Below are 24,429 nucleotides of genomic sequence, written 5' to 3'. Positions count from 1 at the left end.
TAGCTCATCAGGGACATCATAATGCACATAGCCTGGTGGCAGATATGGAGAGTCCGATAGCTATAAAATTTGGACAGAAAGCAGACGAAGAAAGAGAGTGTCAGTTGACGTGTGAGGAGAAAGCAAGAATGCTGGAGAAGAGAGACGACAAGAATTGATGACATCATAAAGCATTAAATGAAAAAGATGCAATGGAGAGTGGAGTGTGGGGACGATAGAGAAAGTGGGAGAGGGAGGGAGAAGAGAAGGTGGGGTAAGGAAAAAAGTCAAACCTGTCATTATTTTGCAGAGGGTGCGGTTGGCGCCCAAAGCGCACGTGGGCTGAGCACTAGTATTGCTATATAAAAAAAGTGAAAACTATTACAATTCACTGCATTGAAATTATCATGTCAAAAAGCAGTGAGCAATTGTTCTCAAATATGCAAAGCTAGGTGTAAATGAGCTGCTTTTCCCAAATATATTCAATAAGACTTGAAGATTAATCACTGGGCCACATTAAATATGTATCTCAAATTGTCTTCACCTCCCTTACTGTGCTGACCTGTGACGCTGCCTATGGCAGTGGTTTTCTACCACTTAAACGACAGAACCATTTGAAATGATATAATGTTTGCAGAATCCCAGGCCCCGTACCCCATGTACATAAAAATACTATTGCTGTAATAAGGCTTATCTATTTTTTTAAATCTATAAATGGAGCGTTGCATTATAATATGTATGGCCATTTTTGAGTACGAAAAAATGGAAAACTGTCCTCATTACCAAAAACATTTCAGAGGACCACCACTTGCTCATAGACAACTGGAACCGCCACAAAAAGAACGAAACGTAAATGAAATCCCAATAAAGTGGCTTTCTCACAAAGCCTCCAATCCCTGTGTGTGTTCCCTAATACCTCTGTGCTTGGGGGAATGGCTCTCAGCACACACAAGCCCAGGGATATTTGGCACTCATGTTTATAGCTAACTTGTGATTTTTATCACAATCCGGCGTATGAAATGGAGAACTTTATCGCACTTTGCAAATGCATATACAGCTCAACCGCCTTATAACGCTGGGCTTGGGGTCCAAAGAATCACGCCGCGTTATAAGCGGATCGCATTAGGAATAATGTCCAATTGTACGCATTGTACACTAAAGTATTTAAGACACCAATAATCATGTAAAGTATTCATAAATAGGAAAATTGGGAGCCACGCTTGCATCGTGTTATAAGCGGGATCGCGTTGTAACGGATTGTGTTATAACGGGGTTGAGCTGTATAATTGTTATTGCACAAGATGAACATATCTAAATGTATCACTGTGCAGAAATACATTTTGTCGAATACGGAGCAATGTTAACAGACTTTATTGAATCTGGCCCAAAGACCCACATTTACTCTACTGCCATTTGACATATTCTGGCGTTCGAAGATAACGTAAAGTTTATTGACTTTAAAGGTCTGTAATACAGGTAGCCGTTCTATGAAGAAGACTGCTTATTCAGTACAGCCCAAAATACTTATGTCTCTATTTATACCACTTTTTTTTATTATCATTGTAGAGAAAAAGCAAGATAAAGACATTTCAGATCATTTGGATAACAGAAATCGAGATCAACGAGACACACTAAAAAGAAATACATTGTGTACGAAGATTCATCAGAACATGGGTATGTATTGTCCTTATTTTACATTGTCTCAGATATGTTAAAAAGACATTTGTATACTGTACCGCAGACTTCTCAAGCTCTCGGAATTGACTTGGATGGGAGTTAACGCCAGTTTGAGTTCATTAACCCATAATGACGTTTTATGAATTGGGGTATGTATCTAGACCATCACCAGCTCCGTTCACAGCACTGTTGTACCCCACACTAATAACACCAGTGCCTCTGTATCATCCACCAATAATGCCTATGTGTCATCCACCAATAACGCCAGTGCCTCTGTGTCATCCACTAATAACGCCAGTGCCTCTGTGTCATCCACCAATAACGCCTACGTGTCATCCACCAGTAACACCAGTGCCTCTGTGTCATCCACCAATAACGCCAGTACCTCTGTGTCATACACTAATAACACCAGCACCTCTGTGTAATCCACCAATAATGCCTCTGTGTAATCCACCAATAATGCCTCTGTGTCATCCACCAATAATGCCTCTGTGTCATCCACCAATAACGCCTCTGTGTAATCCACTAATAACGCCAGTACCTCTGTGTCATACACTAATAACACCAGTGCCTCTGTGTCATCCACCAGTAACACCAGTACCTCTTTGTCATCCACCAATAACGCCAGTACCTCTGTGTCATCCACCAATAATGCCTCTTTGTAAACCACCAATAACGCCAGTGCCTCTGTGTCATCCACTAATAACGCCAGTGCCTCTGTGTCATCCACCAATAACGCCTCTGTGTCATCCACCAGTAACACCAGTACCTCTGTGTCATCCACTAGTAACACCAGTGCCTCTGTGTCATCCACCAATAATGCCAGTACCTCTGTGTCATCCACCAATAACGCCAGTACCTCTGTGTCATCCACCAATAACGCCAGTACCTCTGTGTCATCCACCAATAATGCCAGTACCTCTGTGTCATCCACCAATAACACCAGTGCCTCTGTGTCATCCACCAATAACGCCTCTGTGTCATCCACCAGTAACACCAGTACCTCTGTGTCATCCACCGATAACGCCAGTACCTCTGTGTCATCCACCAATAACGCCTCTGTGTCATCCACCAATAACGCCTCTGTGTCATCCACCAGTAACACCAGTACCTCTGTCATCCACCAGTAACACCAGTGCCTCTGTGTCATCCACCAATAATGCCAGTACCTCTGTGTCATCCACCAATACTGCCAGTACCTTTGTGTCATCCACCAATAATGCCAGTACCTCTGTGTCATCCACCAATAACGCCAGTACCTCTGTGTCATCCACCAATAACGCCAGTACCTCTGTGTCATCCACCAATAACACCTCTGTGTCATCCACCAGTAACACCAGTGCCTCTGTGTATTTCACCAATACTTGGAGAATACTCCAACACTGCAAGTGCTAAATGGGAAATGTTACATTCTTCCTTATTTATTGCATTTTGGGACATATTTATTAAGCGGTGCTATTCAATACGTATTGCCAGAAGACACTTTATGGACAACACTTGAATAAGTCATAAGCTGTCTTCTATTTCCTATTGAATAGCACCATGTAGTCAGAATGTGTCTTAATATCTTGTTAAGTTGTCCACGTTGCTGTCTTTATATTTAACCATAACTATCATATTACTTACCCGCTCTCTTCCAGCAGGTGGAGCTCTTCCCATTGCATTTCTCTTACCAGCCACGTTAAAATGCGGTGTCCAATCTGTGTGTGTATTCTTTAAACAAACAAGACTCTTCCTTATTATGGCAATCACATGCATCATTGGGAAACCCGCCACTCACTTCCCGCTTGTGGATTGTGCCATAAAATATAATTGGTCAAGGCCTTTTTAAGTTGGCAATTGTTGTCGTTTTAAATAAACTCCACTGCAGAACACGACGGCATGTTACAAATAACTGTAATCTTAATAATTCTGCCATTTGGTTAGTTACTGTAGGCAGCGGTCGAACTGCCTTTATAAAGTACCGGTAATGTCAATTTAATAATTTTTTTTTACTTTGGGGGGTAAGCTATTTTGACCAATTTTTTTGTTGTTGAAAGGTTGATTAAATATGTATGCTTAGAAAACAGAGAGAGACAGATCCTTCTTACAATGGCCTGCCTCTAAAAATGTACTGTTACTCTGTGGGTGTCATTTAAAATGTAATGGTACTCTTTACCCCCAAGTACTGTACAATCTCACAACTGAGCTGCTGAAAATACAGCACATTGCAACAAGTGCTGCTAGAGGAGCTGCAATATGGTTGAGTTCTCTTGCTTTATCTCCTGTTTCTATTGGGATTACTGCCAGATTCTTAGTGGAAGTGAACATCGGACAGTGAAACGTTGCATCATATATCCGTGCATGTGAATGTTAACCACAGTTAATACGTGTGTCCACGTGCATACTATCGCCTGCAATCCTCTGCTGTTGACACAATCTTCCGTTTCCTGTGTGCACGTGTTAGTTAGTACTGTACAGTAACCTGTAATCAAACTGATTAATCACACCAAGGTTTACATCAACTGTGGATTCCACTTTGGGCTTTATTAAAGCAGATATCAAGTAGATGAGCATGGAAGAAAAAAAAGAACATCCATCGAGTTCAACATTTGTAAAATTTTGATTGACTGAGATACTCTATATTTATATTGATCCATGGTATAAAAAAACTTTTTTCAATTGTGCTAGTTTACAGAAATTGGATATTTTACATGAGTCCATTCATACACATCAACTTAGTTTGCAATGTTCCATTATGCATAGAATAGCATAGTTAATTATCATTATATTAGTGCTTAAATCTTTGGGTTTAAGAACTGGGTGGCCCCTAGAGTTGGTGCATTAATAATTGGCATACCTTTTTCTTTTAGAGTTCATATGCATGAAACGTGTGTGATATGTTGATGAATTTGCTGCTTTGCACGTACACCGGAATCAGCACACATTAGCCCACCTTGAACATGACACGAAGGTGAAGAAGGACTATACGTTTCTTTACGTGCACAGTGTATAGAAGTGAGATGACCTGCAGTTATAAGTCTGCCAAAGTCTCCTGTTTCCTCTAAGTATCACATCTCAGACCAAAACACTAATAAAGATGCAGCCCAATGTCGTTGTACACATATTACAGAAACCTCATGTTTTGGGGTGATTCATAGACCCCAGTGTGTGAAAAACATTTGACATAAAGTCCATAGGGCACCTTTCGGTGCTGGAAGACATCTTACCGCCCCTTAAAAAGTCAATGAGCTGTATGGGTGTGCCATTACCAGAAGGTGCTTAATAAATATGGCCCATTATGGTTTAGAAGTGCATACTGCCAATAATCTAACCGTAATTGTCTTTGTCATTTTAGGGGTAGTAATAGCATCAGTTGTTGCCCTTGTAGCTGCTGTATTATCATTCTACTATCTAAGTGGATAGCGTTCAAGACCAAGACCCCTTCCGATCTCCATGGATGCCGACCAGTCCTTCTTTGCAAGATGACACCTATGGAATTGATGCATCGCTGCAGGTGCTAAGAGATTAGCTCCAACTGTGTATTCTGTTCTGGAAAACAAATTCCTCTCATGGTGTTCACATTTGTGATTTCCTTCATTTTCCTCTCCAGATTGGCATACTTGTGTAGTTTTAATACAAATGGTGTAACTGTCCAAGTGGCTCTTTAATTTATAATAGTCAAAGGTGTAATTCCTCTGTGATTTTAAAAATTAGCTTAATCTGTTTTGGTTAGAATGGTTTTTCCTACCAGGCCTAAAGCCTGCAGTAGAGTGTCCATACGGCAACTTCTGCTGCCTATTCTCTCTTGCTCCACTCCAACAAGAAGCACTGGACTGCCTGCTGCCTGCAACCACAATAAGTTATATCTTATCTTCAATTCCTATAATCAGGCTGTTCTGGTATCCCACGATGTCACAAACTGGGCAACCAATTCCATTTTGGGTTGGGTTTGGGGCACATTTTTGGAGAATACAACACACAATTTAGAAATCACTGAACAGGACAACACTTGAGAGATAAAAACAGATGTTTTATTATATAATATAGGGGGGGATCATAAAAAATACAAAGCAGTGGAGTTAACACAGTTAATAAGTTATCCACTATATTACAATTTGTCAGTATATTAGCATCTATAATTTTGAATCCAGTCTAGCCATTAAAAGTAAGATTTAAAACCAGACACAGACACATGTATATAGAACATATATATATGTTGTGGTTATTTTGGGGGTTTAATAGGAGCTTGTTAGGTGTCCAGTATACATTAAAAGTAAGAACCAACAAATTATTAAAACGGGAGGAGGTGATGCACCTGTGTATAAAAGTCAATTTCTAATGCTTTTAATCTAACCGTGTTACAGTATACACAAAGGTTTAGCTGGGGGGGGGGGTTTCCCTAGAAAATGAAGCACAAGTTATTTTTCATTGGTGCTTCAGAATGTGGGATGTGTATTTCCTTCACCCTTATCCCACCTGGTCCTCAGAGAACCAATCCAGGTAAGAGTGGGGGCTTTGCCTAAACAAAACGCGCTGACATCACACAAAAGGGAGTAGTCAGAGGAAATCAAACTCCTCCGTTCACTTTGTTAACAAAGTAACTTTAAAATGATACATTTAAAAAATAATTTTATTTATCCGATTTTGGTCAATCACTTCTTATTTATGTTGCTGCCATTAGGAGAGACTGATCCTTTAAAAGTTAACCGTTTGTGCACACGATCATGTTACTATGTTTACTATTTGTTTCTGCGTCCAATAGCACAGCTAAGTTTTGAGCTCTTTGGGGCAGATATGTGCTGTACTGTAATGCACGGCCTCATATACTTTTAACTGCAATAAAAAGGTCATATTTATATTGTTCCCTGGCTACAAAAATCTGGATTAAACAAGCGATTAAAACGTTGCTTCTCTGTTTCCTTTTAGAATGTAAGTAGGGACTCAACAGTAGTTTCAGGTTTGCTGTTTCTCAGCCACCATGTGCCTCTTGGCTGTCACATCAACTTTCTCCCTGGGATTTGCTTGCGTATGCTGTGACAGTGGAGCTACCCAGCAGCTGGTTTAGCTCACAATGCTAGAGCTGCTGTCCCGGATAGCAGAGGTTGTGGGTTGTTATCCTGTTGGGCCTGACACCAGTACCCCCTTCCTTGCAAGGTAACTTAGGTTTGTCAGCATAGGTCTTATGGAAATCCTTAAGGGTGGGGTGTGAGTCATTTAAATACACTTTGCATATTTCCCAGGTATCTAAGGAGTGCTCCTTTTTTGAGCAGAGTGGTCTCTCCATATGGTTTTTGGAGTGAGGTTTAAGGGGTTATATATACAGTAGCTATGGGACTCTACTAAGTATGAGAAAAAAAGGGGAGTAAAACCCATATATCCGATGCTCCTAATTCGTGTGTAAGACTGTTTAGTTGTCTTGTAACCTCTTGTCCATATATAATCACCAGGTATGGGAATCTTACTGCAAATATGAAATAATAAAAGTCATAAAGGAGGGTAGTATATAGAATGAATACCTGGGTGGGGGCTAGTACACAGGAAAATGGTTAGAGGCAGGAGAAGAAGCATCCGCAGATGCCTCTCATGAACTCACGAATCACCCACAACCTGCTGCCCTTACCCGGCCCGGCGTCTTCACTGCCCGTCCCTCCGGTCTCAGCTCAGGAACACTCCAGCGGTGTTGTCTCTGGTAGGAGGCTGTTCGTCCGGATGAATCCCAGGATGCCGTGCACTCCGTCACGTCCCCGCGTTCCAAGGGGCGGCACCAGAAGCTCACACTGGAAGGGATGTGAGGCTCCCTTGTAGTGCAGTAAGATGCCTGAGTGCTCCAGCCGGAATAGCAAGTAGTAGAATAAAGATGATAGGCGGTCACTGCAAAACGGGAGTCAGCCAAGCTTGGGATAAAATCAGCTTTATTTAATCAAAAGTGCTGCACATCACAGAAAAATACTTTTGATTAAATAAAGCTGATTTTATCCCAAGCTTGGCTGACTCCCGTTTTGCAGTGACCGCCTATCATCTTTATTCTACTACATGGGACTCTACTAAAATAGGTCTCACTCATACCCCCTTCCCCCACCTTCCAAAACCCACGTTTCAGGGTCTGGTCGAAACGGATTTGTCAACATCCGCAATCGGATCTATGACCAAATCCGATGGCAGATGTGACAAAATCCAGGTGGAACGGATCCTATGATGGATTTGGATGTATCCGTCCAAATTTTTTACTGCCCAATTAGGTTACGGATTTACTTCCGTGTGCGGTTTGGATTTTGGTAAAAGCACTGCGGAAAATCCGGGGATCAGATTTTGGATCAGATTTTGGATCTCTAGATGGGTGAAAACACAGTTTAAAGGAGCAGTCCCTCCTACTATTTATTTTTGTAGGCCACCTTTTTCTTTACAGGATAGGAACTGGGCGGTCTGTCCTCTGGAGCTAAACCATTCTATTTCAGCTCCAGGCGCCCAATATACCTACCAGTGAGATTACAAGGCTTAAATCTCACTCCAGGGGAAGCAGAACGGCTGCCGAATCTTGGTCCAAAAGGAAGCCACAACATCATTGTCCATGGCTTCCTAGTGGATGGCCATTTAAAGCCTGGAAGTCATTCGGTAACTTCAGCGGTAAGTATCTCCCAAACCGGGGTGTCTATGGAGCTGAAAATAGCACAGTTCAAAAACTGGTGTAGCTAGGGGTTTATAAAGCTAAATCCAAAGCCGTACAGTACAAAGGCCCTAATTCTATACACAGTGGAGCCCAAATCTGTACAGTACCAAGGCACTAATTCTATACGCAGTGAAGCCCAAAGCCATATGTTACCATTATTCTAGTTCTATATGTGGTGCAGCCTAATTTGTACGGTGCCATATGTTGCCAATATTCTAGTTCTATACTGTATGTGGTGCAGCCCAAAGCTGTATGATACTATATGTTACCAATATTCTAGTTCTATATGTGGTGCAGCCCAAAGCTATACGGTACCAAGGCCCTAATTCTACATCCGGTGACACCTTACTATTCCTGGAGAATTCTCTCCTACATTTGAATAGAGTGCACTGCTTCTCCAACACAGGGAAGCATCACAGATGTAATTAGGGTCTATAGATATAGATCAATGATGAACTGTACATGAAATATGCATTTTATTCATTCATATGCAGGAAATTCACCTACAGTATATTCAAAATTCATCTATCACTCATACGTGGAATAAAACAGTGTCCCAGATAACAATGTTAGATTAATTGTATCTTTTTACATGGTGTTGTACACAGAAAACATTTGAATATATTTATATTTTTTTTTCATAAAGCTCTGAACAACTTTTATTTCATTTTTGTGTTCAATAATAAAAACCTTTTTCATTCAAATTCTTTCTTGGCCACGAATGTTTTTTCAGGAAAAATACCTTAAATGCCACAAGGAAACTCTGCCTTTGTTACCCAGTGATACAGATTGGATGGATCCACGAACGAGCCACGTTTCAAATTCTAGGCCAATGTTCTAGTGGCCGTGTTTGCATGGGAGAAGAGTAGATTTGTGGTAGGCTGTGATAACGATTAATGGACCAGCATGAGTTGTTATTATAAATGAATATTAAATGAAATTGTAGTACAGAGATTCACAGGTCTCTGGTCAGTACACTTAAAGAAGAGACTCATGAGGTTTCAAAAGCTCTGTATTCTTTTTAGCTTATTAATTAGACTCGGAGAATAGTGTTTCTACTGAAATACGTCACCATATTCATGAAGCCGTTCCTGCATGTCCAAACCCTACAAAAACATAATCTTGGGTCTCAATTTGCTTCCAGCTGTGCAAGTCTAAGCATCCTGAAATTAAGAACATCTCACAAACCTAGATATTCACATGCTACTGTATATGTGAGAGCGGAAGAGAGAGAGTGTATCATTATAACAATATGCCCCTTTACTTGTATACTTATACCTATATAAAATGTTTTACCAGGAAGTAATACATTGAGAGTTACCTCTCGTTTTGTGAGTAGGGTTACTGGCTCTACACTTCTTTAACCCAGACTGTTCTGAAAGGCTGTGTAATGCTGCAGGCATAAGCTTAAAACGGTCATGCTAAAATTGATTTGATACAAAAGGTGACACTGCTCATTTGCATGTAATTTCCCAGAATCCCTAGCTGCAGTGTAGAATCTGTCTTAGCATTGTATGCTAAGAGATAATAGGGAAAGGCATGGTTGTAGACCTGTGTGAGACATGAATGTGTTCACAAGTGATATTTTAATTTTGTTGTACATATATAATTATCCTGAAAACAGCTCACCCTGAGTTAAATAGGTTAGATCAGCGGTGCGCTAACTGGGGGGGCACGCCCCCCCAGGGGTGGCGCGGGCTGTTAGAGGCCTCGTGCTCTTTCCCCAGGCATTTAATTTAATGCCGGGGGAGGCGTGAGGCCTCTGTAACCTCATTTACTTACTGGCAGCTGGGTCTTCGACGACGCGTCGCCATGGCAATGTGCGTCAAATGACGTGGTGGGGTCACGTGACGTGACCCGCAACGTCATTTGAAGCCGTGGCTTCGGGGGAGGAGGGGGCGCGAACGCTGCGGCTCCCAGGAAGGGGGCCGCAGCTGAAAAAGTTTGCGCAGCGCTGGGTTAGTTAATGTGAAGGTATTCTCTCCTCTCTCGGCAAGACTCCCTAAGGTTGGCTGCGTGTCAAGGCACACAATCCAGTGTTAACTATTATTCACGCTGAATCGGGTGTTTTACTCTGCAATCAATCCCCCTATCTGTCTCTCCTCTTCCCCCCCCCCCCCCCCAATTCTAACCACATCATGATTCAGAACAGGGAACCTCTTTTGCTTCTGCGGCAGAATAGATTGCTGATGCTTTGTAGGGCAAAGTGTACTGTTTGAGGGGTAAATGCAATATACTCTGTTGCAGAAGTTCAGGTTCTTTTTACACGAAAACATCTCAAATAGCCACTTCGGAGAATATCGAAGTTACAGTACTTCAGTGCTTATTGGGAATGGTGGAGAGGTTATGGGGAAAAAATGTGGGACTTATATTTGATTTCAGGAGAAACAATGAGATGAAGCACTTTAGAAACTATTCTGAAATAGTTTTATGTTTATTTTATAAGTGAACATAAGAATCGGGCACATAACTGTGCATGACTTCTTTCTCTCTCACTCCTTGCTTCTCTTTGCTATAACTGAGACCTGGCTCACTCAGTCTGACTCTGCTCTGGAAGCTGCCCTCTCCTACGGTGGCCTTTCCTTCTCCCACACTCCGCGCACTGATGGCAGGGGTGGAGGCGTGGGGCTCCTGCTCTCCTCTCTCTGTCGTTACCGAACCCTTCCTATTCCTCCCTCTCTTGCCTTTCCCTCCTTTGAGGCTCACACAGTCCAGATTTTCTCTCCTCTCCCTGTTCATGTGGCGGTCATCTATCGCCCACCTACCTCTACTCATCCCCCTTCTGCCTTTCTCTCTCACTTTGAATCCTGGCTCTCTTTCTTCCTCTCCTCAGACTCCCCTGTTCTTCTCCTTGGGGACTTCAATTGCCACATTGATGACCCCTCTCTCCCTTGGGCTTCCCGCTTTCTTTCTCTAACCTCTTCTTTGGCCTTCAACAGTGGACTGCAGCCAGCACCCACAAGGATGGCCACTACTTAGACCTGGTTTTCACTAAGAACTTCTCTCTCTCCGATTTCTCCATTTCCCCTTTTCCTCTCTCTGACCATCATCTCATCTCATTCTCTCTATCTCGCTTCTCCCCTTCTCCACCTCCATCTACACCCCGGTTCTGCAGAAACCTGCGCTCTATTCACTTACCTGACTTTGAGTCCACTTTACGCTCCTCCCTCTCCTCTCTCAGCTCTGCTACAGATCCCGACAACCTGGTCAGGAACTACAACTCTGTCTTGTCCTCCTCTCTTGATCTACATGCCCCACTTTCTCTCTGCTGCACTCGCCCTTCTAACCCTAGACCCTGGCTAAATTCCCACACACGCATGCTGCGTTCCTCCACTCGTTCCTCTGAACGCCTCTGGAGGAAGTCTCACACTCTCGCAGACTTCCTTCACTACAAATTTATGCTATCCTGTTTCAACTCTGCCCTCTCGCAAGCTAAACAAGCCTACTTTTCTGCACTAATCAACATGCACAAGTCTAACCCACGCCGACTGTTCTCTGTCTTTGATACTCTACTCAAACCACCCTCAGCTGCCTCTCCTTCCTCCATCTCTGCTCAGGACTTTGCTGACTATTTTAAGGAAAAGGTGGAATCCATACGTCAGAACATCCCCTCTGTTTCTTCTTCCCATCCTACACCTCTTCCTAACTCTCCTCCTGCCTTCCTTGACTCTTTTTCCACTGTCTCAGAGGAGGATGTGTCGCTGTTGATCGCCACTTCTCCCTCTACCACTTGCCCTCTTGACCCCATTCCCTCCCATCTCCTAAAACCTCTTGCTCCTACTATAATCCCTACGCTCACACAAATTTTTAACTCCTCCCTCTGCTCTGGAACCTTTCCATCCTCCTTCAAACATGCAACAGTCATACCATTACTCAAAAACAGCAAGCTTGACCCTACCTGTCTTTCTAACTATCGACCTGTCTCCCTCCTGCCTTTTGCCTCTAAACTCCTTGAACGTCTTGTATTCTCTCGCTTGCTCCATTTTCTCAACACCTATTCTCTCCTAGACCCTCTACAATCTGGCTTCCGCACTGCTTACTCCACCGAAACAGCCCTCACTAAAATAACTGATGATCTCCATGCTGCCAAAGACAGAGGTCATTACACTCTGCTCATATTACTCGACCTCTCTGCAGCATTTGACACCGTGGACCACCCTCTTCTCCTTCACATTCTCCATACTCTTGGTATTCGGAACAAAGCTCTATCCTGGATCTCATCCTACCTCTCCCATCGTACTTTCAGTGTCTCTTCTGCTAACACCTCCTCCTCTATTGATCTCTCTGTGGGGGTACCCCAGGGCTCTGTCCTGGGACCTCTTCTCTTTTCTCTGTACACACTCTCTCTAGGTGACCTAATAACATCTTTTGGGTTTAAATATCACCTCTATGCTGACGACACACAAATATACTTTTCAACACCTGACCTTACACCTGCTGTACAGACCAAAGTTTCTGAATGTCTCTGCTATATCATCCTGGATGGCCCTCCGTCGCCTTAAACTCAACATGGCTAAAACAGAGCTCCTCATACTACCTCCCAAACCTGGACCTAATACCTCCTTCCACATTACTGTTGGAACTACGATCATCCACCCAGTAGCCCAAGCACGCTGCCTAGGGGTCACACTCGACTCCTCTCTCACATTCGCCCCTCACATTCAAAACATTTCTAAAACTTGTCGCTTTTTCCTCCGCAATATAACAAAGATACGCCCTTTCCTCTGTTGCTCGACTGCTAAAACTCTGACTCAGGCCCTCATTCTCTCCCGTCTTGATTACTGTAACCTCCTGCTGTCCGGCCTTCCTGCCTCTCACCTGTCTCCCCTACAATCTATCCTAAATGCTGCTGCCAGAATCACTCTACTCTTTTTTAGATCTGTCTCAGCATCTCCCCTCCTGAAATCCCTCTCCTGGCTTCCAATCAAATCCCGCATCTCACACTCCATTCTTCTCCTCACTTTTAAAGCTTTACACTCTTCTGCCCCTCCTTACATCTCAGCCCTAATTTCTCGCTATGCACCATCCCGACTCTTGCGTTCTGCTCAAGGATGTCTTCTTTCTACCCCCTTTTTATCTAAAGCCCTCTCCCGCCTTAAACCTTTTTCACTGACTGCCCCACACCTCTGGAATGCCCTTCCCCTCAGTACCCGACTAGCACCCTCTCTATCCACCTTTAAGACCCACCTTAAGACACACTTGCTTAAAGAAGCATATGAATAGCACTGTGGATATTCTGAACACATGATACATAAAGCTTGGCCCCCTGCAGACGCACTTACCAGAACTCCCTCCTCCTGTCTCTGTACGTTCTCCCTACCTACCAATTAGATTGTAAGCTCCTCGGGGCAGGGACTCCTCTTCCTTAATGTTATGTTTGTCTAATGTATGTAGTGTGTCTAAGATTGTTGTAGATGTATGTATTTTGAATATCTATGCAGTCATTCTTACAGAACACCTGATAATGCTTGCATTTTAGGAGTACATTGCAGTATTCTATAATCTTGTATTTGTTTTAAAACACATAGGTCCTTTTTCAAGTAAACATTGGAAGTATGTTACTGCATAAATAAACTGTGGGACCTTCATATCAGCAAATATCAATCTCCAGCCATTGTTTATTAACAGGATTACAGGGAAAATTCCATTCACATGAATGTGGCTGTAACCTTTATTCAAACACCAAATACATACAGTATGTTGAATGAACACTATCATAAAAACCACGGGATGCTTTGAAGTTCAATTCATTTGACTGGCAATAAAATCTTTCCTGACAGAACTGTTTCACAGCATATTAAATCGGGATCTAAAAACTGGACTGTACAATTCCCTGCTCAGACAGAAATAAACAGAGGGGGTAAAGAGAATGGAAGTGTATCTCCGTGACCTGCGTGAGAGCATGAGTAGCCGTTATTGTATTAAGAACCTCGTAAATACCTAAAGAGTTACATTCTTAGCTGCACTTTACACTATTCTTCACAGACGATAGAAAAAAGTCTTCGGAATCCGCTCCTAGGAGATTATATGTATAGTGTGTGTATATGTATATATACACAAACACACACACACACACACATATATATAATGTGTGTGTACTGGCAGTACAGCGGCACTCTACTGGAGTAAATATTTAGATGCCTGGGTGCTATCCACAACACAATTGCAGTACAGTTAAGTATGGTGTGCCTGATATATATACACACACAAACATACATATAGAGTGAGAGACTTGGGTGTATCCCTACCTCCGATGCGCAGTAGGGTCTTTAGGGGTTAACTGTAGATTAGAGCCACTCCCTGTCTCCTGCTGACCCATCACCTTTGATGATTGGACCCCAGTGTCAGAGCAGGAGGGTCCACCAGAGACAAAGGCAGCGAAACCACTCAACAGGTAGCCCCCTATATACATAGGATGAAGGGGCCATGAGGAGGAATGTCTAGACATCGTGGTGATGTATGTGTTCAGTTCCTTCCGTGTATCTTGTCTGTGACTACATGCAGAATTCCAACTTGATACTAACTGCACATCTTAATGACAATAGCAAATATGCTGCTCATTTTTATACTCTACCAAAGCATTGGCTAAAATAAACTAAGGATCGTATTCTATACCAATTGAAGCAGCCATTCATTGAAGTCAGAAAACGTCCCGAACGGCCATTTGGCCAGATATATTGTAGAATAAGACCCTACATCCATTCAATGTATTACTTTTTATTGAGAAAATGTGTAATACCATCACTGCTAAATAATCCTACCACGATAACAATTTCTGAAAGAATACATTGTCCTCTAAAACATTACCTCTCTTTCATATCTGAGGCTTCTCAGAAACCAATTACACTAAGACCTAAAAATATAAGAAAGATAAACAGGTTTACTTTGGTTAACATAACCATTAAAATGCCTCCAACCACTTCAAATGATCTTCTCTACAGTATTAAGGTTAAATCCAAACTGAAGTGTTTAGTACACTTCGAGTAGTTTCTCATAAAGCGGGTGCTATTTTAATTATTCAATATCTCCTCTGTTGTCGCCTGCTAATCCTTGGATTTCCCTTTCCGGCAGAAACCCATATTCATTCAGAAAAGATTCCACATCCACAGCAAAGAACTCGTCATTGAAATGCTCAGTAACGCTGATGAAATTGCTTATTAGTTCACCTGCCTTATAAACGAGCAAAGTTGGGAGTACGTCCCGAGAGAATCGTTCCCCTGCCCCTGTATCAGCTGATTTGATTTTACAGAATTTCACTGTTGGATACTCTAAAGCCAGACATGTTAGACAATTATTCAGTGCCTCACAACCCTTTATCTCATCAGCATAAATATGAACGATGACTGTAGTGATTTTTTGCTCTTTCTCTATAGCTTCTAAGAACTCATCCCCACTTTTAAGCTCACGTAGATACCCGTACTTGGGACCAAAACTCAACCTCTGGTGCATGTCCTGCATACATTGTTTGCGGTATTTTTGTAGGTAATTTTCATCCTCCTTGTCATGGGTTAACTCATATTCTTGCATGCTCATCTGTAAGAGATCCAAAAGGAAGTATGTGAACTGTAGGATCGGCAATATCGTATCAGCAACAATGTACAGTATGCAAGCATTTACAAAATAGTCGATAGAATACGAGGAATACCAATACATTAAGTGCAGGGATTAAAACGATGTGATGATGGAAAAATGAATCCCTGCCACAGAGATTTTACAATCCAACTGGTATGTTGAGAGACCTACAGATACAATATTTATTTTTTTATAAAAATGTTTTACCAGGAAGTAATACGTTGAAAGTTACCTCTCGTTTTCAAGTATATCCTGGGCATAGAGTTATGATGACAAATAATACATGGTTACAATACATGGTTACGTAAGTGAACAGGGTTATACACTATATCCAAGACAACAGGGGAGGTGTGTGACCGCTATGGTTAGTAACGACTTCTGTGGGTGTAGGAAGAAGCGGTCATGAGTCCAGGCTATTAAAATGCTTAATTCAGAAAATGTGTTTTTGTATTGTATTTTGAATGTATATAGCACCAGCCATGAGTGCAGCCCTTTACAGGAGTCATAGCCAAAACATAACCAAGGGAAGAATATCCAAAGAGTTATATATGGAGTCATATCCAAAACATATTCTTCCCCAGGTTAAGTACATAACACATAAACTTTGGGGGATATCAGTACCTCCACTGAAGTGCTTCCAATCAGTAAGAAGAGACAGAAGTAGTATGGGAAAGTGTACATTTTATAGATCAATGACAAGAGGGCATAGTCAAAGAATCCCAGATTCACCTGGAGACAACACCTGAGTCACAGCAAAGGCAGCCCCTAAAGAGTCCCTCCACTATGCTTCCACTTCACTGCGCCTGTCCACTAATTCAGCGTGGACAGGGTTAACATTAGCAGGGACAGACACAATGTCAAAGACCTGGAGATTGTCAGCACCTCATCCCTGCATCTCTGCTGTGGGAGTCTGCTTGCTGTGCAGCTAATATCACTTCAATTCAGACTCTCTTGGAGATAACACTGGAGCCACAGCAAAGACGGCAGCCAAAGGGTGTCAGCAGTTTACTGCCGTTTGCTGATGTTACAATTGCTCTGTTATTGGGTTGGGTTAAGTCTTTCAGATACATATTGAAGCATTTCCATCTTCACACATTACCTGCACTCACAGCTCTACACACAATCCCATTTCTTCCCCCAATGCCAACTCCTTCACATAACAAACAGAAACACCCCAACCTTCTTATCCCCCTGTACCATATGCTTCCACTCACTATTCCTTATACTGTAGATTGTAAGCTCCTTGGGGCAGGGCCTGCCTTACCTACTGTAACAATGTACGTTTTGTTTGTGTTATTTTATGGTTTTCATCCTAGAACCCTATTGTACTGCGCTACGGAATATGTTGGCATGTTATAAATAAATGATAAGAATTAGGTCATGTTACAGTACTATGGAGAGAAAGTTACTGAGGTAATGTAGGGGGCAGTGTGAGAGAAAGATTGCAGGTGGGACCAAGCAGTACTGAACAAAGAGAAAACAGCCTTGAAAAGGGCACAGGTGATGAACCAGTCTATAACAAGGAACGAGAGCAGAGAGAAAGGGAGGGACAGGGGAGGGGAAAAAATGAATTTAAAGATGAGCATGTAAGAACTAATTTCGTTCTAAATAGCATGTCAAGAGCGATATATATATATATATACAGTAGTAGGATGATGATATTTCTAAAGCTTTTGTTTCCAGAGACACTATTATCGTACCTAGGAGGGAATTCTAACCTGGTCTGTAACTGTTTCATACGCTCATAATATATATTTTCTTTAACTGTGCACGCAATGTCTTGTATATAATGTATACCCTGTTCATTTATGTAACTGTACTTGTAACCATGTATTATTTGTTTTACTCTGTGCCCCGGACATACTTGAAAACGAGAGGTAACTCTCAATGTATTACTTCCTGGTAAAATATTTTATAAATAAATAAATAAATTGTGTTTTGGTTTTGCCGGAACTTGATTGTTTTTTAAATTTGTGAACTATATGAGGGGGGGAAGGGGAAAAGTGACATATGGGAGGCAGAGTAACATGCAGGGCAGAATGACATATGTGGAGAGTGTGATATGCAGGGGGGAGAGAGTGACATATGCGGGGGCAGAGTAACATGTGGGGACAGAATGACATATGCGGGGGCAGAGTGACATGGGAAGGGCAGTGGGTGATGTAATGTAGAGTTCGCAGAAGTTACTGCAGATTAGAGTCTCCCTTGCTCCTGCTGGCCCACCTCCTCTGATGATGCGCAGTTAACACTCTATAGACCCTAGAGTTGCACCAAAGGAGGTAGGAATCCACAAGGTGGGAAATCTGGGGGATCACTTTTGAATGAGCGGCAGGAGGATTCCAAACACAAACAGAGGCAGAAACAAAGTTTTAGTTTGGGTGAGAAAGTGCACTGCATGGAGCATAAGAGAGTAAAGTAAGAGAGTAAAGCCCCTTCCTAGGCATGCCCTGGAGACATGCCAGGGACATGCCCAACATCCCCACCACTATATTTAAGACCCTCTTAAAACCATCTTAATAAAAATTATTAGACTACAGTACATCTACCAGTGCCCGCTGCTGTTTAATCCTGGCGTGAGTGTCGGAAATCGATTGGACTACAAGAGATGGGACCGGGTGGATCCTTTGCAGTCTGATCCTGGAGGTAAAGGTCACCCTCTCTCCCACCTACATTGAGTGGCTATTGCAGACCAGAGAGCCATGTAATAATAGGGGGTCAGATCGATATAGAGCCTTGTGGAAAGGTGGATCATTTCACTCTGAGTTCAGAGATTGATGCGAAGCCAGGATAGGAATTTTAGAAGGGGAGAAGCACAGAACTCTGGACATTTTCTTGGATAATACAGTGCTATCTTATCTTGATTCCAATACTGTAGCACTTACCTTGCGACTGAATTTTTCCCTGGTGTCTTTGTTTTCTTTGCTTGGTGGTTTGTACGGAGAAGACATTTGTCTGAGGATTTCCTTTTTGCTTGGTGGCACTGCTTCTTGGTCTTCACTTTCTAATTTAAATTTTCTCCAATCACGTATTACACCTTTAGGACCTATGACAAAATAATAAAAGAATACATTTATTTTATTTTAGGGGGTAAGAGGTGTACAAAATAGGGGAGAGTTAAAAAATGTTTTTTTTATATTTCTAGTGATTGTTGGACTACTTCTTGTCCCAATCTTTGTTCTCCAAGTCGACAACTCCTTGGTTCTTTTATTTCAGAATTTTGGACTGCTGTACCCAGCGTAACATGCCAATACAGCAGATCTGGAAGATTATTAATTAAACATTCATCACCCATATAACTTTACAAACACACATACTAATTATATATATTCCAAGAGACACTGTTTTTAAGTATACCCTTTGCTTGCTTCATTCATTGTAACATCGCCGGAAGAAGAGATCAGTGTATCTCGAAAGCTCGCACAAATAAAAGCATTTTGTTAGCCACAGAACGGTATCATCTATTTATTTTTTGATTATTTAATCTCGGCTAACACGGTACTGATACCTCTACATATATATATATATATATATATACTGATTATATATTGTGGCAGGACGACCTCGCGGTAGGGTCACTAAGAGTCACAAACAGGTTAGGCTTTAAGCTTCAGTTGTTTATTCTCCACATTACAACAAATAATAGTCTCGCTGTCCCTTTAAGGCAAACTAAATCATAAAACATAAACCTACTCCCACTTGGGAGACTAACTAATAAAGCAGGTCCCTAGCTATCCACCTGGGTAGCTAGCCTACTTTTTGATTAACAGTACTGTTCAAATATCATATATACAAAAGTGAGTTCTTCGCTTTGAGGTGCTGGGGAATCCCTCCCAGGGTCTGGGAAATCCCTCTGGAACGTCATAGCTTGGCTCCCTTAGCATGGATGTTACATATTTTTATTCTTCTTTTAGTTGTCTGAATTTTTTGAATTATCTTTGCATTTAGGGTCCATGTTTCACATCCATACGTGAGAACAGGCAAAAACTATCCTCCTCAGGGACTGAAGATTCCCTTGAAAGATCGCCTTGTTTCTTCCAAATGTGCTCCATCATTCTCCTGTTGATTTAATTCAAAAGGTTCCCATCCATTGTTACTTGCCAGCCAAGGTAGAAATAGTCTTCCACTTCTTCTAATTCTATTCCATTTATTGCGATCATTGCAGACTTTACACATTTGTTGAACATCACTCTGGTCTTGTTGATATTCATACAGAGGCTACTTTCTTACTTGCTTCTGTGAGTTCATCCGATTTGTTGCTGGAGGTCTTCTGGAAATTGTGGCACAAATAACTATGTAATCTGCAAATCTGCAAATCGTAGGTGACTCATATTCGTTGTAGGCTTGGATTCCTTTTTCTTCGCAATCTAATGTCTTGAACAATTTTTTAAGTGTTACAATGAAAAGCTTTGGTGACATGGTGTCTCCCTGCCGCACTCGCTTGCTGATCCTTATCTTACTTGTATCTTTATGTAATCTAATGGTTGATGTGACTTTCTCATAAATGTTCTTTTATAATATCAATGTACACTTCTTCAACACTTTGTCTTCTTAATGCATTTACAGCCGATGAGGTGTAGCCCAAATCAAGTGCTTCTTAGTAATCAACGAAGTCTAAACTAAAAATCGTATTCAATATTTCGGGAAATTACTTCTTGTACAACTTGGATGTGGTCCATTGTGTTGTATCCACTGTGAAATCCCACTTGTTCTCTGGGCTAGGCAAAGTCCAGAGTCTATTGCAGCCAAGGCCGGTTTAACCATTAGGCCAACTAGGCGGCTGCCTAGGGCAGCAGAATGTGGCGGGCGGCAGCCTTCTAGTTGGCCTAATAAAGTGTTCTAATAGGCAGGGGCTTTCCCTGAGCAGGGACAGAGCAGGGCAGTTTACTCCATTCTGACTGGCTGCATTACCAAATCAGAAGGAGCTCTCAGGAGGCTGGGGGTGGCACCAAGAAGAAGGAAGCAGCATGGGCATCAGGAGGGAGGTGAGGCTGTATATGTATGTGTAAGGATCAGGGAGTCATGCCGCACTTGGCGAGCTCCCCGCTTACCTCCACTCACTGCCGGGGCTCTTGCCTTCCTCACTCCTACCGCTGGTGGGGACGCTGCTCATTTGGGGACCACTCCGTGGAAGGCGCGCACACGCACCCTGCTCCAGGCTTAATGCCTGTTCTTCCGGCTCGCGTCCTCACGCCAACATCGGGGACGCGCGGTGCGCGTTCGGCGCGCACGGGTCCCGCCTCCTCGGACCTTGTCAGGAATCATCATCCCACCTGATCCCTGCTCCGGATTCGCCAACCATGTCCCTTGCTGCTGGCGCACCTCCACACTGCAGGTTTTATCATTGGTTGCTATCTCCTACTTATGCTCGGCTGCCCCACTGGCAAATTGGCTGAGCATATTCCTATGTTCTGTTGTGTTCATTGCTTCCTAGCCTTGCAGTCTTGTCTTGTCCTCTTGTTCGCAGCTCTCTGTTATTGACCCGGCTTGTTTTGGACTCTGCTCTTCTGTACTCCTGACCCCGACTATCTACGACAATCCGCACCTCTCCAACCCTGACCTCGGCATCCGTACAATGACTATTCTCTTCTCTCCAACCTGGACCCATGCTAATAGTACCTGCAACGATCCGTACCTCTCCAACCCAGACCCCGGCAAGTATATCGACTAATCGTACCTCTCCAACACAGACCCGGCTACCTTCACCAACCTACATTCCAGACATGCCCACGTGGCTGTTGGTGGTGTTTATATCCATCCCCACCTAGGCACAGCGGCCACGCCTTGTTTGTGGTGAGCACATCGTGACAGTATGTATGTATGTGTCTATCTGATCTAGTGTGTGTTTCAGTGTGGGGAAAGAGAGAGTGTCAGTGGGGGGGAGAGAGAGTGCCAGTGGGGGAGAGAGAGTGTCAGTGGGGTGGGGGGAGATAGAGTGTCAGTGAGGGCGGGTAAAGAGACTTCCAGTGGGTGAGGGGGAGAGAGTGTAAGTGGGGGGGGGGGGAGAGAGTGTCAGGGTGGGGGTGAGAGATTATCAGTGGGTGGGAAATAGAGTGTCAGTGGGTGGGGGAGTAGAGACAGAGGGTCAGTTGGGGGAAAGAGTGTTCCAGTGGGGGTGGGGGGGTGCGGTGAGAATGTCAGTAGTGTTGGTGCGGGAATAGAGAGTGTCAGTGGGGGGAGAGTGTCAGTATTGTCAGTGGGGGGTGAGAGTGCCAGTAGTGTCAGTGGGGGGAGAGAGAGTGTCACTGGGGTGGGGGGGTTGGTAAGAGAGAGTGCTAGTGTGGGGGGGGGGAGTGTCAGTGCGGGGGGAGAGAGAGTGCCAGTGAGGGGAGGGAGAGAGAGTATCGGGGGGGAGATTGTATCAGTGGGGGGAGAGAGTCAGTGGGAGGTGATTAGAGGGTGTCAGTGGGGAATGAGAGAGAGTTTAAGTGGGGGGAGAGTGTCAGTAGGGTCAGTGGGGAGGGAGAGTGTAAGTGGGGGGGGGAGAGAGAGTCCGTAGTGTCAATGGGGGAGGAGGGGGATAGTATCAGTAGTGGCAGTGGAAAGGGAAAGAGAGTGTAAGTGTGGGGGGTGTCAGTAGTGGCAGTGGGGAGGGAGAGAGAGTGTAAGTGGGGGAGAGAGAGTCTAGTGTCAGTGGGGGGGGCAGTGTCAGTAGTGTCAGTGGGGAGGGAGTGAGTTTCAGTGGGGGGGGGAGATTGTTAGTGGGGAGGAGGGAAAGTGTCAGTGGGGGGGAGAGAGAGAGTCGGGGGCAGAGTCGGTGTCAGTGGAGGGAGGGGAGAGAAATGTACCCCTATAATATAATAGGTGTCCGCATTTGAGCTCAATGAGGCCTTCATCTTTTCTTCTTCACTTAGGCCAACATTATCCCATTTCATCTTTTCAAGTTCGTCTTCACCACTATCCAAGTTTGGTCGGTGTAAGTACACCACATGGATAGATAGTATCCATGTGATGTACCTACACAGACCCAACTTGGATAGTGGTAAATCCATGTCTGGCAAAGAACTGTTTGTGTTGATGCCATTACTCTCTATAGTTGCCGATTCAGCGGATCAGCCATTATTTGGCAATCCACCCTGTTAACAACAGTAGCAATAGCCCTCTTAACTATAGATATGGAGATTAGCATCACCATAGTTATATGTTAATCCACACACATTATTATATGTGTGCCCTCTCTCTCAGCTGAGTAATAGCTACAGAGACCTAAGTCCTGTCTGCTAAACAGTTTGCGTTTTAGTTGACACTATATTCATCAGTTTTCAATGAAATAACATTTAGTTTTTATCCACTCATTCTCAATACATCTCTAAGGGGACAGGACATCGCTTTCTAGGTAAACACACAAATTTGTTGTGCTACATAGGCACTGCCATCCTCCTATATATACTATTCAGGATTTTTAGGCATTTGACTCAGCCAATACTGTTTACATAGTCAGAGTGCATGTCATTTTGGGGCCTTTCCTACCCTGCTTCAGGACCTCTCTTTTTGTTTTCCTTTTGTAAATATGGGCTCTTATGTCCCAATCAAGTCAATGGGCCATAAGGTGTCTTCCAGCACCAGAAGGTATCTTTTGGCAGGAGACTGATTTGTAAACATGATCCCCGATGGCCGATAATAACTAAGCTGCGATATTTCATCTTATGGCCCATTGACTAGAATAGGGCAGTTTGCAAGGGTTGCGCAAACTGCAATTACTGTACAAGCAAGTTATGGATGTAGCTAAACCTGTTCTCTGTAGTGTGGTATGTTGAGATAAATTGCTGTACAGTATACTGTGCCAGGTTTGCTATTGGAGTTATACTAGGATATGTTGTGTATATGGCGCGCTGGAAGATGCCTTGTGGAATAATACCGCTTAGTAAGTACTGGCCATTATGTGTGTATTCCCATTTCCCTCTGTGCTAGTGGTTTGTAAACCTCAGCTTAGGAACATCCAGCCACCACATGGTTTCATGAATAACCAAGTCTCCCAGCTGCAAAGCAGGGGGAAAACCAGGGGCAAGAAACAGGGCGAAAACCAGCATGTGACTTATCAAAGAAAAAAAAAGAAAAGCAAACCAATTGGAAACTTTCCTTTGATAAATCTGGGGCAATTATTTTGCACTGCTTTTGCCTCCGTTTGGCATCTTAAAGACTTTAGTAAATAACTCCTAATAAGTTAAGAAGGAAACGTTTAAACAAGAGAATCAGAAGGTTGCACATAATAAAATAAAATAATATATAATAATAACAGATATAATCTAATACACATCAATTCCAAAATATAATGTACATTGTATATAAGATTTGTACTGTCACACTCAAGGGCACCTGTTCAATGTGCTATAACGCAGTTTTCCTGAACTTCCATTCACAGCGTTGCATGGTGTCTTAAAGCTTACCAATGCTTACTAAAAATAGATCAGGCTCTTTATAATTACGACAAATTAAATCAACTAATTTGAGTACTAGGCTATGTCAGGGGTGCAGGAGTATAATGCGTGGTGCTAAGAACCGTATACAGTTGTAGTAATAATGAGATGATGAGAGTAATTCCTATGTAAAGTCTG

The 24,429-nt window shown here is 43.0% G+C and overlaps 2 protein-coding genes across 4 annotated transcripts in view; one reads left to right on the top strand and one right to left on the bottom strand.

The window, feature by feature from the left end:
* The window catches only part of ODR4 (odr-4 GPCR localization factor homolog), a 48,835-nt gene extending 42,291 nt beyond the window's left edge, over nt 1-6,544 (top strand). Inside the window, 2 exon segments of the mRNA XM_075615488.1 lie at nt 1,546-1,653; nt 4,994-6,544. Of these exon segments, the coding sequence (XP_075471603.1) occupies nt 1,546-1,653; nt 4,994-5,061 (176 nt within the window). The 3' untranslated portion in view covers nt 5,062-6,544.
* A 7,349-nt stretch (nt 6,545-13,893) lies between these two features.
* PDC (phosducin) overlaps nt 13,894-24,429 on the bottom strand; it is a 47,500-nt gene continuing 36,964 nt past the window's right edge. For all 3 annotated transcript variants that reach the window (XM_075616883.1, XM_075616882.1, XM_075616881.1), the window contains 2 exons: nt 18,760-18,920; nt 13,894-15,838 (listed from right to left, as the gene is read on the bottom strand). In XM_075616883.1, coding sequence (XP_075472998.1) covers nt 15,320-15,838; nt 18,760-18,920 — 680 coding nt within the window. In that variant the 3' untranslated portion in view covers nt 13,894-15,319. The remainder of the gene's footprint in view (nt 15,839-18,759; nt 18,921-24,429) is intronic.

The sequence above is a fragment of the Ascaphus truei genome, chromosome 10 (genome assembly GCF_040206685.1).
Source record: "Ascaphus truei isolate aAscTru1 chromosome 10, aAscTru1.hap1, whole genome shotgun sequence".
In the NCBI taxonomy this organism is placed as follows: Eukaryota; Metazoa; Chordata; class Amphibia; order Anura; family Ascaphidae; genus Ascaphus; species Ascaphus truei.
This window is presented reverse-complemented; position numbering and strand designations above follow the sequence as displayed.